Source organism: Gossypium hirsutum, chromosome D04 (genome assembly GCF_007990345.1).
Source record: "Gossypium hirsutum isolate 1008001.06 chromosome D04, Gossypium_hirsutum_v2.1, whole genome shotgun sequence".
Classification (NCBI taxonomy): Eukaryota; Viridiplantae; Streptophyta; class Magnoliopsida; order Malvales; family Malvaceae; genus Gossypium; species Gossypium hirsutum.
In genome coordinates, this window is record NC_053440.1 from 43,542,224 (window position 1) to 43,555,173 (window position 12,950).

A 12,950-nucleotide genomic window follows, 5' to 3' on the forward strand; every position below is an offset into this window, starting at 1 on the left:
TGAAGGTGAAAACCTCACGAAGGAGTAGTTTCTCACTCCCACTTAAAAAGGGTAAGACCAAACAGTCTTTATGCAATATGATGCCAAGGTATAAAACTCAATTTACAGTAAATATACAAACAAATACAAAGAGAGGATCGTAATTCTTCAAATCAATTTTCAATTTTCAACAATAAGACAAAAAACAATCAATTTTATGGTCTGACTCTCTTAAGTCCCCAGTGGAGTCGCCAAGCTGTCGAAACCACTTTTTTATTTTGAAGAATGGGGATCGACTTTTGAAAATAAAATGGGAGTCGCCACCAATCTTTTATTAAGGTGTGACCGGTTCACCATTAAAATGATTTTTGGTCTACAAATTTCGAAAAAATAGGTTCGGGAGTCGGTTACGCACGAGGAAGGGTTAGCACCCTCGTAACGCCCAAAATTGGTACCGACTTGATTGTGTAATGTCTTAGTGCCGAGGATTTGAAAAAATTTTAAAATACGATCCTTTTAAAGTTTAAATTTGAATAAACCAAAATAACAAGATGCACTCATTTTGAATAAATAAATTGCTACACTCAATGAGTTAGAGTGCAACGATTCAATCGTCAAAATTAAGTATTTTCAAATTTTGAAATGAATTTTGAAGAGGTTGTTCGGTCATTTAAGTCAAACGAGAAATCAAAATCAAGTAAGTTAGGTTTCGATTTCTCGGAGTTCTTGAACATCAAACATTGCCTTTTATTTTAAAATCAGGATAACAGAATGTCACATCCAATAAGTTAGGATTAGGCATTTTGAAATCCTAAATGCTTAGTTTTAAAATTGTATGATTTTAATAAAATAAGCACATGGCTACCAAAGTTCATCGAGAAAAATTAGAACCCAGTAAGTGAGGGCACAATTCTCTCAAGAATTATAAACGCTAGGCCTTTTTAAATATGAAATAGGATGATGAAAGTAAACTTTTTTTAAGAAATATGTAATGTAAAAGATAAATGATAATTCAAACTTAGACCAAGAAGTGGCCAAATATGCAGTAAATAAATACAAATAAAGTAGCAACAATAATTTTATTCACATTATACATTAACTTAAAATAAATTTGGTATAAAATGATAATAACATTATAGATCAATATTTTGAAACGAAATCATAACGACTAATATACGTTTATTAATTTCACAAAAATAGTATACAACGTAACCATATAAATATACCATACACACATATATATATATATAAAATGAGGTAATTATATACATGGTAAGTAAAAAAACAAATTACATATAAGTAAAATCAATTTAAAAATACATATATAAACATATTAAAAACTCTTGAAATTAATAATCTTAATAATATCTAATATCATAATATTAACATATATATTTTTTAAAATATTAAATAATTTATGTATATATGAAGAATTGTATTATATGTAAAAATATTATTATGTAAATATTTGATAGAATATATTAAAAAGATAAATTTTATAACAAACATAAAAAAAATATACATATAAATTATATCAAACCATCAAAAATATGTATTAATGAATAAATTAAGTAATAATATATTAACATTTTCCTAAAAACGTATTACAAAATACAAAAAATATTACACGATGAATTAAAATGGTATAATTAATAATATAGAATAATAACTTGTTATATTTTAAACAATAATAATAATAATATTAAAAAAACTATCAAAAGCTAAATATTAAAATAATGCTAAATTTTGTGATATATGTCAAAATAGGATTAAATATATTTAAAATCTAATGTTAAAAATAAAAAAGAAAAGAGAAAAAAACATCATGCACTAAATCGAAATCTGACTTAATATTGCGGGACTAAATTAGCAATTAAACGCGAAATTTGGATGCTCAAATCCAATCAGTGAAAACGTGGATCTAAATGAAATCAAAACCAAATATGCAGTTCAAATTAAAAAAAGAACAAAATCAAATTGAAACTATACAAAACATCGAGGGACCAAAACAACAAATAAACGTACAGGTCTGGGCATTCAAGTCAGATCATTGGAAACGGCGTCGTTTCAGACATTCGTTTCCTCAACTGACAGGAGGACGAAATTGAAAGCAGGATCTGATTATTTGACCAAATTAAAAAATAATAAAAAATTAAACTGAAGTAAATCTACAACAGAGGGACCAAATATGCAAATAATCCAATGGAAAAAAACGCGCGGATCCTCTCGAGTCAGGTCACCATTCGGATCGGGTCTTCAAAACGATGTCGTTTTGAAGCTATTGTGTTAGCAACAAACGACGACGTTTTAGATTCTGCTTAAGACTAAAATGAACCAAAAAAACCTATCATTTTCATTAACCCAAAACCTAAGCTAAAACCTTGCGCCGTTCGACGCCTCTGCTTCTTGAACCCCGATCCCCTCTCAACTCCGATGAAGACGGAGAGAACGAGGATGCGGTCGCCAGGTTCGTCCCCCTCTCCCCTCTTTTCTTTTATTTTATATATATGCTCATATATTTTTAATGGCAAACAAAAAAAGAAAGAAAAAAAAGGGAACCGGAAACAGAATGGGAAAGAGGAAAAGAAAACCTTTTTGTATGGATTTTCGTCTTCTTGATACAGCATCCTTCCGTTCTCCGCTTTACATTGTAGTATTTGGCTTTATATAGCTGAATCGGAAAAAGAAATAAAAATAAAATGAAGATGAAAAATCCCCTCTATTTTCTCTGTCTTTTTTGTTTTTCTATTTCTTTTTTTTGCTGCTTCTGTTGCGTTGCTCGTTTGTTTGTCCTTTGCAGGTGTCGCACGAAGGCTAGCTGGGATGTCGCACATACAGATGTGCGCGGGCGCGCTTGTATGGAGGCTTGCGTGAGTGCAGAATGGCTTGGCACGCGCGGAGGATGGCCTTGGTGGCTGCGGCGCTGGAAGCTTTACTGTCTAGGGTTTCTTCCTCAGCTAGGCTAGGTGTTGGGCCTCCGTAATTGGGGTTAACTTTGGGCAGTTTTGGGGTAATTGGGCTGATTAGGTTGTGTATTCGGGTTTGGGCTATTTTGTAGTTGGGTTTTGGGCTAAACAGGTTAGTTGTTATTGGGCTGGATGTAAATGGACCTTAAAAATGGACTTTTAATTTTCATTTGTTTTTTTTTTAATTTGTGTTTATCATTTAGGCCGGGAAAATTTGGGCTATTACAGGTGCCCCTCTTTGCTCATTGTCGTGTAACGGGAATGGAGGAAAGACTTTAATAAGGCCAAATTTTCCTGGCCATACGGGATCTTGGTGTTCTTCTTCAAGTAGCCTCATTCCATCCTACTGCATTTTCAGAGGTATAGGAATTGGTGCTTCGATTCACTCCACTGCAACGTCGGGGAGATAGGATTTGTAACTCGTAGCTTCTAAAAGGAACAAAATTTGCTATCTATAGTTGGCAAGACTTGATGCGATCTGCTCTACTGCAACTTCAGAGAGATAATATCTATTACTTTAATCCGCTCCACTACAACTTCAGGGAGATAGGATTATCGACTTTAATCCGCTCAACTACAACTTCAGGGAGATAGGTTGTGTTTTCGGGTTTGGGCTATTTTGTAGTTTGGGTTTTGGGCTAAATGGATTAGTTGTTATTGGGCTGGATGTAAATGGACCTTAAAGTTGAACTTTTAATTTTTATTTGTTTTTTTTTTAATTTTTGTTTATCATTTGGGCTGGACAAATTTGGGCAATTACAGTACTTATTAGTGCATTAATCATTTGATAATTTGTCAATTTATCTTTTGCCATCATTCAAGCTAAGTTAAGTCCATCATGTCGCTGATAAAAGATTTGGATATGTTGAACGCGTTAATGCCATACAAAATGGTGCATAAGGGCAGGGGTGTGCAAAAGTTGGGTCAAATTGATTAAATTGATCGAATTTGTTGGTTTCAATTTTTTCAAGTCAGTTTTAATAATTCAATTGTAGGTCAATTTGAAAGGTTGGGTAAAACGAATAAGTTAGGTTGGTTTCGATTTTGGAAAATCAAAATCGAATCAATACAATGTTAAAACATTGATATTAGGTTTACTATTGTCCCTCAACTCATTAATTTTGACACTTGTATCTAGATGGAAGATCGCGTTAGGGCCATTCTTGAGAGTAATCAAGTTGAGAAGGTGCTGGCAATTCCACTAGCATGAACAGGCTCTCCAGATATGTTGGTGTGGCATTATGAAGGATCGGGTGAGTATTCTCCAAAGAGTGGTTACAAGTTGCTGCTTGACCAAGAATAACATTTTGAGATTTCACAGCCATGTCTGCCTAATTTACTTACAAAGCTATTTACAAAACTATGGGCTTTACATCTTCCAGGAAAAACTAGAATTTCATTCTGGAGATTTGTACCTAATTTTTACCTATATTTGGGAACTTGTCTAGACGTATGATGCATGTTGATAAGTTATGGGCTTTACGCACTAGTGTTTTAGTACAATCAAATAATGCATCTTATCCACCACCGACGAAGGTCGTGACCCCATTATTATAACCTGTAACAGCATTGAGGAGTAATAGGTTATACTAACAAGGTCATCGCCTTCGGTAGAGATGGACAACACGAATAACTTGATTATACTGGAAGGCCCATTGTGTTTTCCTTCCTCGCACCTATGTTTGAGTTTTGTGAAACATGCTCTTTTTACGAGAAGACTCGTTGTCGTGCCCCTCATTAGCACCGTCAACTATGACCCCATTTATGTTCCATCCCTTGACAACATAACTTTTGTAAACTTGAAGCCTTAGTTACACTTCAACCCGAGATGGTGTAATCACCGCCAATTAGGACCTCGAGATGCAAATCGATCTCGGCTTCTGAGGTGATGACCCTATACTCACACGACAAGTGAAATTTGTAGGTTTTCGTGTTCCATAACATCACCGTGAACCCAAACAAAACTTAAAACTATGACTACATCTCCCTCAAAGCGAGAGAGAAATAAATCTTTAAACCCAAAAATTTCAACATGTAAGAAGAATAACAAAATAATTTAGAGGAGATTGAAATGTGGTGAGTAGGTGATGAAGAATGAGCATTTATATAGGGGATGGGGCGGGGTATAAAGGGAAAAATTTATCTCCAGAATCCTAGGTTGTAGGGCTTGGAAACAAGGGGGCATTTTCTCTCTTACCATTTCAACCACCCCAGCTTGATTGCTTTTGAGCCCTTGTAATTTGGGATTCCTAAGGTAAACTTGATTGAGGAAAATGTAGAAATCGCATGTGTAGAACTGGACTTAAAATTTTTCTGAATCGAGTTGAGTGAAATGAAATTTGAGTTAAATTGAATCGAGTGAAATTGTTCGGGTTATATTAAAAAATTAAACATGTCAAATTTAAATCTTATGCCAGCATAACTAATTTCATGTTAGAGCACATAAATTTGAAACCATATATATTTGAAAATTTTTCAATGCAAAATAATATAAAATAAAATGTTTGAGTATGATAAACTTGAATTGTTAATTAACTTAGTTAGGTCCCCAAAATTATTATTATAGAAAGTTTTTAATTGTTTAACTTTCTTTATATATGTTTTTTTGAAATTTTTAGAATTTATATATATAAAATCTATTATTCGAATTATTCGAATTGTAAAATTCAATTCAATTCAATTCTTTGTTTTCTAAAAATATTGTACTTAACAAATGGGTGAAGAAAAACTTACATGAAAAAGTAACATAAATAATTGTAAATTTCAAACTCACAACTTGATTGTGTACAAATCAAACCAATTTAATAAGATTGTTCCGTACATTATAAATAAGTGTACATTTCGGCTATAAAACAAAGTATATAAAGAATTACAAAGTAACATAATCATGGGCATCTCGAATGTGTGCCACAACTGGGTGGGTGTCGGGTACGCCTAAGGTTCCGTTGCACTATTTGGTTTGATGACTTTTCATCGACTTCGACTTCGACTTCACCTTGATGTGCACGTCGGGGTTGATCGCTGACTTTGTCTCTTTCCTCTATAGTTGATTGCGGTCGTGTCCTAGTCACCTATCGTGGATCCCCCTAGGTGTCTATGATTGCAAGGAAGACCCACCTCGATAGAACATTGATGCTGGGGGTGTTTGCGACACTATTGACAGACCACTATATGGTGTCACATTGCCCGATTGTGGATAGAATGTGGGAATTAAAGGTGATACTGAATGCGTCAGTATTGTTTGAGGGATCAACATGTAATATGACATGGTGGGTGGTAGTTGTGCATAATATATCCTTGGAGAAGGTGTTGATGTAGGGAATGATGGGGCGTGTTCTGGTGGTTGTGTAAAATAAACCGGAACTGAGGTGATGATGCAGAGAATGAGTATGCATGTTGTGATAGTTGTGACAAAAAAAACTAGGTTAGAAGTAAAAATAAATTAACCACACTGACTTGGAGGTTGCACGACATTCGGGTCCTCCGATGTAGATGGAACAGATTTTAGTCCTGTCGCGTCTCCATCTCCCGACCTAGGATTGATAGGCCTTCATCTTAGCCTCCTACAACAACTTGCCTACTCCTATCAAAGCCAGCAGTAGATACGACTTGTTTTTATGCCTAAACCAATCCATGTAATTGATACATCACTAACTCCAGTGTAAGAAATGGTTCATACGTTGTCAAGAAATCGTACCAACACTCCTACATCTCGATATACTTTTTGTGGAATGTTAGCCAATCTTCCTCGAGTCTCCCCTCGCAAGTCGATCTAGAGCAAAGTGATCGAGATCCCGAGGTGGTGGAAAAATACGTTGCATACACTCGAGCTGTCGCATGACTTAGTCGAATTCGTGCATCTTGACTGTTGCAAAAACGACCAATGACACTTTGACGTTTCAGATGTTGCGATTGGCCAAAAATTTGGTCATGACATATTCTTAAATTAGCATATCTGCATATGGCATCCATACAAATCACATTACGAATTTATAATTTTTAGAATGTGCTTAATATTTAATTTCAAGTGTTAAAATACATATTATTTAACTTTGAAATTCATAAACTAACCTCCTCTTGGGTTTCTTGGTCTTGAGTCAACCGGATATCCTCGAGCTCAGTTGGTATACCACTGTGTCTTGCAAGGTTGTTCCACCTATTCAAATAATATGTTATTTCAAAATTACAACAATGAAAAATAAAAACGGTAATGATATTGTGGAACTAATTTTACCATATGACGAGTGGGAATTTGTAAGGGAATTCTACTCGGGGGCATAAAAATGGTAATTGATACCATGCCCACGATTGGAGAAGGAGCATGCAACCACTGATTTTAGCTTTATCTGGTATCGTTGCTCGACACATTTCTTGGTACAATGTCGTCAACACCGTTGATCCCCAACTAAGCCATCCTGATTCTTTCAAGTCGACTAGTAGTAGTAGCCATCTTAAATGTACTAGATTGCAAGATTCGTTTGGCATTAGGAGACCCTCGATCAACCTCAAGATAAATGCATCGTGAATTGTTCCTTTTCAACGTTGCTAGCTAAAGCCTCGATAGTTTGGAAGTTGTCCTCCAACCATCTCATCTCGATCCAACTCCCCTAAACTTGTTCGGTACATTCCCTAGTAGTTGCACTCATGTTGCACTCCAATTGGAACTAATAACTAACCCCGTAATGACATCCTCGTTGATCGGTAGACCGAGTTGTAAATTGACGTCCTCGAGTCTAATTGTACACTCACCGTAGGGAAGATGGAACATGTATGTCTCCTGTCTTCATCTCTCGACCAAATCACTGATAAATGGGGGATCTAATTTAGTCCCCTCGAGCACGCGAGCCACGTACAAAAAGCCTACATCTCGCAAGTATCCATGAATGACCTCAGGTGCATATTCGCTTAAATTTTTTATGTACGTCTCCAAAATCCGATCTTCGAGTTAAATATATAAACATAAAAAATTAATAATAAAAAATTAGCTATTTTAGCGAGCTTTTATTTTAGTGTTTTTTAGTGCATTTAGTATATTATATTTTTTAAAAATATTTTTAAATAAATATTAATCTAAAAATTTTAAATATGGGCAGGTCGGGTCGAACCCAAGTTTACTTTTCATAAATTGGGCCAGGCTTGGACAAAAAATACATCCATTTTTAGGATTAGGCCTAAGCTTGAAAAATTGATATAGTTACATTACATTGACTCAACCCAAACCCGACTCGACCTGACCCATGAACACCTCTACCCCTGTTAATGTCTTAGCCTTTACCAACCTAGCCAAAGTTTGAATGGTCATATAATAAGTTAAAATATGCTCCAACTCCGTGTACTATTAGCACATTTAGAATTTAGTCCTCAAATTTCAAAATTTTGGTTTATTCATTAAAATTCTTTTGTTAAATTCACTAGTGTAACATTCTAGAATAATAATAAAAATTTTATTTATTAATCACGTAACAAAACAATAACATTATAATAAACTGAATTAATAAAATAAAATAATATTAATAATTTTAAATTGAAAAAAATAATAAAATTTTTCCTAATCGAATAATAACAATATAACACGTTGAAAGTTACATTTTTTTAGACAAAATGAATAATTTAACTATTAATTTGAATTAAAAAATAAAATTTGATTTTAATTTTGGTGGTACTATCCTCGTTAGTTGCGCCAAAGCATAAAAAAGAAGAAGAAATAACAGAAGAATTAACGTCTTCATCATAAATATTCGTTTGTAGTTTTGCTTAACTTTTTGTAATTACAAACCGCTCGAATAGTATCTCCACGAGTTGTCTCAACACCCAAGCTTTCCCATCAGGGGGAGGTACCTTCTCCTTTCTTTCTTCTACTTTTCCACCACAAAACCCCCCAAAAGGAAAGCTCTTATCATCAACATGCTGGATTTTAACTCTCACTTTCATCTCTCAATGGACTGGGATTGGTTGTTTGAGTTCCTAAAAGGCATGGTGAAGCCAGTGGCTGCCCTTACCGTCGTCCTCTTAGCCGTGCTCTTGTCTTTCATGCAAAACCTGGGCTTGGAAAAAGAGATGATTTATTCCATTTTCAGAGCTTTTCTTCAGCTTTCTATTATTGGGTTTGTTCTTCAGTTCATATTTAACCAGGACAACAGTGGCTGGATCGTTCTTGCCTACCTTTTCATGGTTTGTCTTTTAACTTTTAGATCAGGGTCATCTCTTTTTGACTTACAGCAAGTCAATTCAATTTTTAGGGCACTGTCAAGTGTGAGATTTGAATGTTAAATTTACTGCCTTTGCCTTGCTTTATTGATCATATTACAAAATCTGCAGAATTCTTGGTTTTCTGACTGCCTTTCTTTTGGGATTTGAGCATTAGATAGTATGCTTATGGGGTGTTTCTATCACATCGAAATGTTTATTTCTTATTTAAAATTGGTCACATAGTTTTATGTATACAGTTTAGTTTGTCTGATATGACCAAACACAGAATAATCCAAATGTTTGGGATTTCAGGTTCAAGTCTCTTTCTGAGTAAATTCTTGATTGCTTCTAAATTGCACCATCAATATTAGGAGTTTGGATAGTTTCTTCAAGTTTTGATTCTGTCAAAATCTCAAAAGTCCACGCTAAGGGGTGCTTGGAAACATGGATTTCAGGTTTCAGTTGCTGGATATACAGCAGGGCAACGTGCCAAACATGTTCCCCGAGGGAAGTATGTTGCTGGAGTATCTATCCTGGCTGGCACAACACTCACCATGTTTGTTCTTGTTGTACTCAATGTTTTCCCTTTCACTCCGAGATACATTATCCCCGTCGCCGGTATGATGGTCGGAAATGCTATGACAGTAACCGGAGTCACCATGAAAAGGCTTCGAGATGATATCAAGTTACAAATGAGCCTTGTAAGTTCTAAAAACCTGTCAATGGTTGTTTTCCAAGCACTCTGTTAACGAGTTTGCATCACTTTCCACAGGTGGAGACTGCTTTGGCGCTCGGGGCAACTCCACGTCAAGCGACACTAGAACAAGTGAAAAGGGCTCTGGTGATTTCGCTCTCTCCGGTGTTGGACAATGCCAAAACGGTGGGTCTTATCTCACTTCCAGGGGCAATGACGGGCCTCATAATGGGAGGCGCTTCGCCATTAGAGGCAATTCAACTGCAGATTGTTGTGATGAACATGCTAATTGGTGCCTCTACAGTTAGCAGCATCATGTCAACTTACCTCTGTTGGCCTGCTTTCTTTACTAAAGCATACCAGTTGGAGACAAAAGTTTTCTCTTCAGATTGATGAGTTTCGATTTTCAATAATTCTCACTTCTCTTTTGCTATGAGAAGTTGTAAAATATATGTAACCTACATGTTTTTTTTCTTTGATATGATTAAATTTCGGAAGCACCAGCTTTTGTTACAACCAAGATTAAGATTAAACTACTAAAACTGAATCTATTAATGGTAAGTGGTGCAAACAATCATAGAACAGAGTTGCATGCTTACTTGCTGGTAAAGTTTCTACTGTGTTCACTGGTTTATCCCTGCATATTGTCGTAAACAAGGGAAAGAACCAAAGATGCCTTCGAAAAGTCCCACGTCGTCCATGTGGTGGCCATATGTGGAACTTGTTTCATCTCCATTATATTGGCTGTCGGAATCATCATCTTCACAAAATAGTTTGTAAGACCAAGGGTTATAATAATTACAGTCAGGCTGACCAAATTCACCCTCACAGTAACTGGTATAACTTCGGTACTGGTCTTCACTTTGGTTTGAGTCTTCGTGTTTGGTCCTTGCCCTGGTGTCGTTGCATCCATCATCATCATCATCATCATCATCTGTAGTGTACTTACAAGAGAAGAAATCGTCTCCCCAGTAGCCCCTAAAGCAAGAATCATATTCAGAAAGCTTCCCATGCTGTACCTGATAAGCTGTGTCTTGTGGTAGATCGGGAACGGGATAAAGGTGGGGCATATGGAACAAGGAAGCCGATTCTTCACCAGTGCCAGTAAAACCATTTTTGCTATTAAACCAAGAACTGTAATTATCAATGACTTGTGCTTCTGAAATGTCAAAACTCGAGTGGTTCATGGGTACGAAAGGATTTGCAGTCCTTCCAAAAATGGAGAGTGTAAGAGACAGAAGCGGTTCTGTTTTGAAAATAAAGCAAAAAGAAGAAAGTGAGGGGTTGCACAATGTATGATAATGAACACTATCTTTAAAACTGGAGGGAGATTGAGATTCGCCATGGTAAAGCTTTGTTGAATCGAACCAAATTTTTTAAAGGAAGATGAGAGTCGGTTCATCACTCACCAGAGCATCTTATGCAAAACTTACCATCACGAAAATCCAGAGACTTTGCTAGGAAAGTGTCTTTCTTATATTCTCTGCTACTCAAACAACACAAATATTGAATTGAAAAAAAAAGAAAAAAGAGGAAGAAAGAAGGGAAAATCATTCTCCTGGCTCTGAATGATTTCTGACCTAAATAAAACTAAACTCCATGTAAGAACAAAATTTGGTCTGTCAAATTTGGTAGTAATATGTTGCCATCAAAACAGAAATAAAAAGAGATGGAGATGCGGGGGATCGAACCCCGTGCCTCTCGCATGCAAAGCGAGCGCTCTACCATTTGAGCTACATCCCCTTTGCTTTAATGAGATAGAACTATAATAATAAAACTATATTAAGGTAATACATTATGGAAGAATGTGAAAGCCACCCGGTTTAGGTGATGCTGGAACAGAATGCTTTCAAAATGAAGGAGATAAAGTATTTGGTTGCTTTTGCCATTTTCATATCCTACACATTGCATGGCCAGCAACACTAAATAGACAAGCAGTCCACACGAGATAGAATAGGATAGAATGCAATCATGTGGTGCGCATATCTACCGTACTGTTTGTGTACATTACAATGAAATGGAGAAAAGTGAACGCCAATATATATATATATGCGCCAAAGGTTTATGCACATGTGTGAATTTTAAAATTTAGTCCTAATTCTTTGTATTTTTTTCAAATTTAATAATGTTGATTTAATTGTTAACATTGTCTATTTTTGTGGATATTGACAATGGCATTGTAAGTCAAGTGAAAGTGTCGAGGTGTATATAGAGTTTACGACGTGGTGTCAACTTTCAAGTGAACAATTCTATGCAAATCATGTGTAGATAATGTTTTTAATTGTCAGATCAAAAGTGAGTAAAATGAAGTTCTGTCAACCCTTGATGATGTCAATAATAAACTCCCTTCAAATTTTGTATTGCTTGAATTAGTTATAACCACCTAAAATGGAAATGTAGAGAAGAAATCATTTGGCTCCATGTTTATGTTTTTCCTCTTTGATGCAACTCTTGATATTTGGGAAAGAAAGGAAGCTCTCAATAAATAAAGAGAAGGCTCATCAATGGATGAACATAATATATTTTGCTTCTAGAAGAAGAAAATATCACTAAGGAAGAAGGAATATATTTATTCCTAGCCATTTTCATTTTCTCTTGATATCAACTGAAGGAGAAGGGGAAGAAATTTATAAGGTTTTGTACAAGCCCAAATATGCCCGGGCCCAAAAAAAATTAACCCTAATTACAGGCCCAAAATAATGACAGCCCAACAAGCCTAAAGCTTAACCAATTTTCAGCCAAATCAGAAACCCTAGAGCAGCTTGCGCCGCAACTACTGCCCTTTACGCACGCCACACCTCCGCAAACGCCACTCCTCAAGCACGTACCTGCAACAAGCGAAAGAGAAGAGCAAAATCGGGCCAACAAACAACCGAATAGATTTATTTGGATTTGTTTTTCTTTTCCATTTTCGGCTATAAAAGGCCAATAATTTCAGTGTAAATGGGGGGGGGGGAGACTTTTGAGTGTAAAAAAGGAGACGAAAATAGAGAGAAACACTGTGAATACAATGATTTTTTTGTTTTTCGAAGGTGAATCCAGTTTTATTTATTTATTTATTTTTTCTTATTTTGTTTCTTAACGGGAATAAAAGGGGAGAAGGAAGACTTACCCGGTCTTAT

General features: G+C 35.6%; 2 protein-coding genes and 1 non-coding gene across 3 annotated transcripts; 1 reads left to right on the forward strand and 2 right to left on the reverse strand.

The window, feature by feature from the left end:
* The first annotated feature begins 8,680 nt into the window (after positions 1-8,680).
* LOC107899265 (protein ALUMINUM SENSITIVE 3) lies at positions 8,681-10,341 on the forward strand. The gene is made up of 3 exons (XM_016824934.2): positions 8,681-9,116; positions 9,590-9,835; positions 9,907-10,341. Exons 1-3 carry the CDS (start codon positions 8,850-8,852, stop codon positions 10,219-10,221), a joined length of 828 nt encoding a protein of 275 aa, XP_016680423.1. The 5' UTR covers positions 8,681-8,849; the 3' UTR covers positions 10,222-10,341.
* A 110-nt stretch (positions 10,342-10,451) lies between these two features.
* Positions 10,452-11,373, reverse strand: LOC107899266 (uncharacterized). Its single transcript, XM_016824935.2, has 2 exons — positions 11,262-11,373; positions 10,452-11,074 (listed from the first exon to the last, which is right to left on the reverse strand). Exon 2 carries the CDS (start codon positions 11,013-11,015, stop codon positions 10,452-10,454), a length of 564 nt encoding a protein of 187 aa, XP_016680424.2. The 5' UTR covers positions 11,016-11,074; positions 11,262-11,373.
* A 125-nt stretch (positions 11,374-11,498) lies between these two features.
* Positions 11,499-11,571, reverse strand: TRNAA-UGC (transfer RNA alanine (anticodon UGC)). Its single transcript has one exon. It is a non-coding gene; the product is annotated as a tRNA-Ala (tRNA).
* Positions 11,572-12,950: the final 1,379 nt, after the last annotated feature.

Coding starts and splice junctions, on each gene's coding strand:
- LOC107899265 (XM_016824934.2), top strand. CDS start 8,850: ATGCTGGATTTTAACTCTCACTTTCATCTCTCAATGGACTGGGATTGG. Junction 9,117..9,589: donor TTCTTGCCTACCTTTTCATG/GTTTGTCTTTTA, acceptor CATGGATTTCAG/GTTTCAGTTGCTGGATATAC. Junction 9,836..9,906: donor TCAAGTTACAAATGAGCCTT/GTAAGTTCTAAA, acceptor CACTTTCCACAG/GTGGAGACTGCTTTGGCGCT.
- LOC107899266 (XM_016824935.2), bottom strand. CDS start 11,015: ATGAACCACTCGAGTTTTGACATTTCAGAAGCACAAGTCATTGATAAT.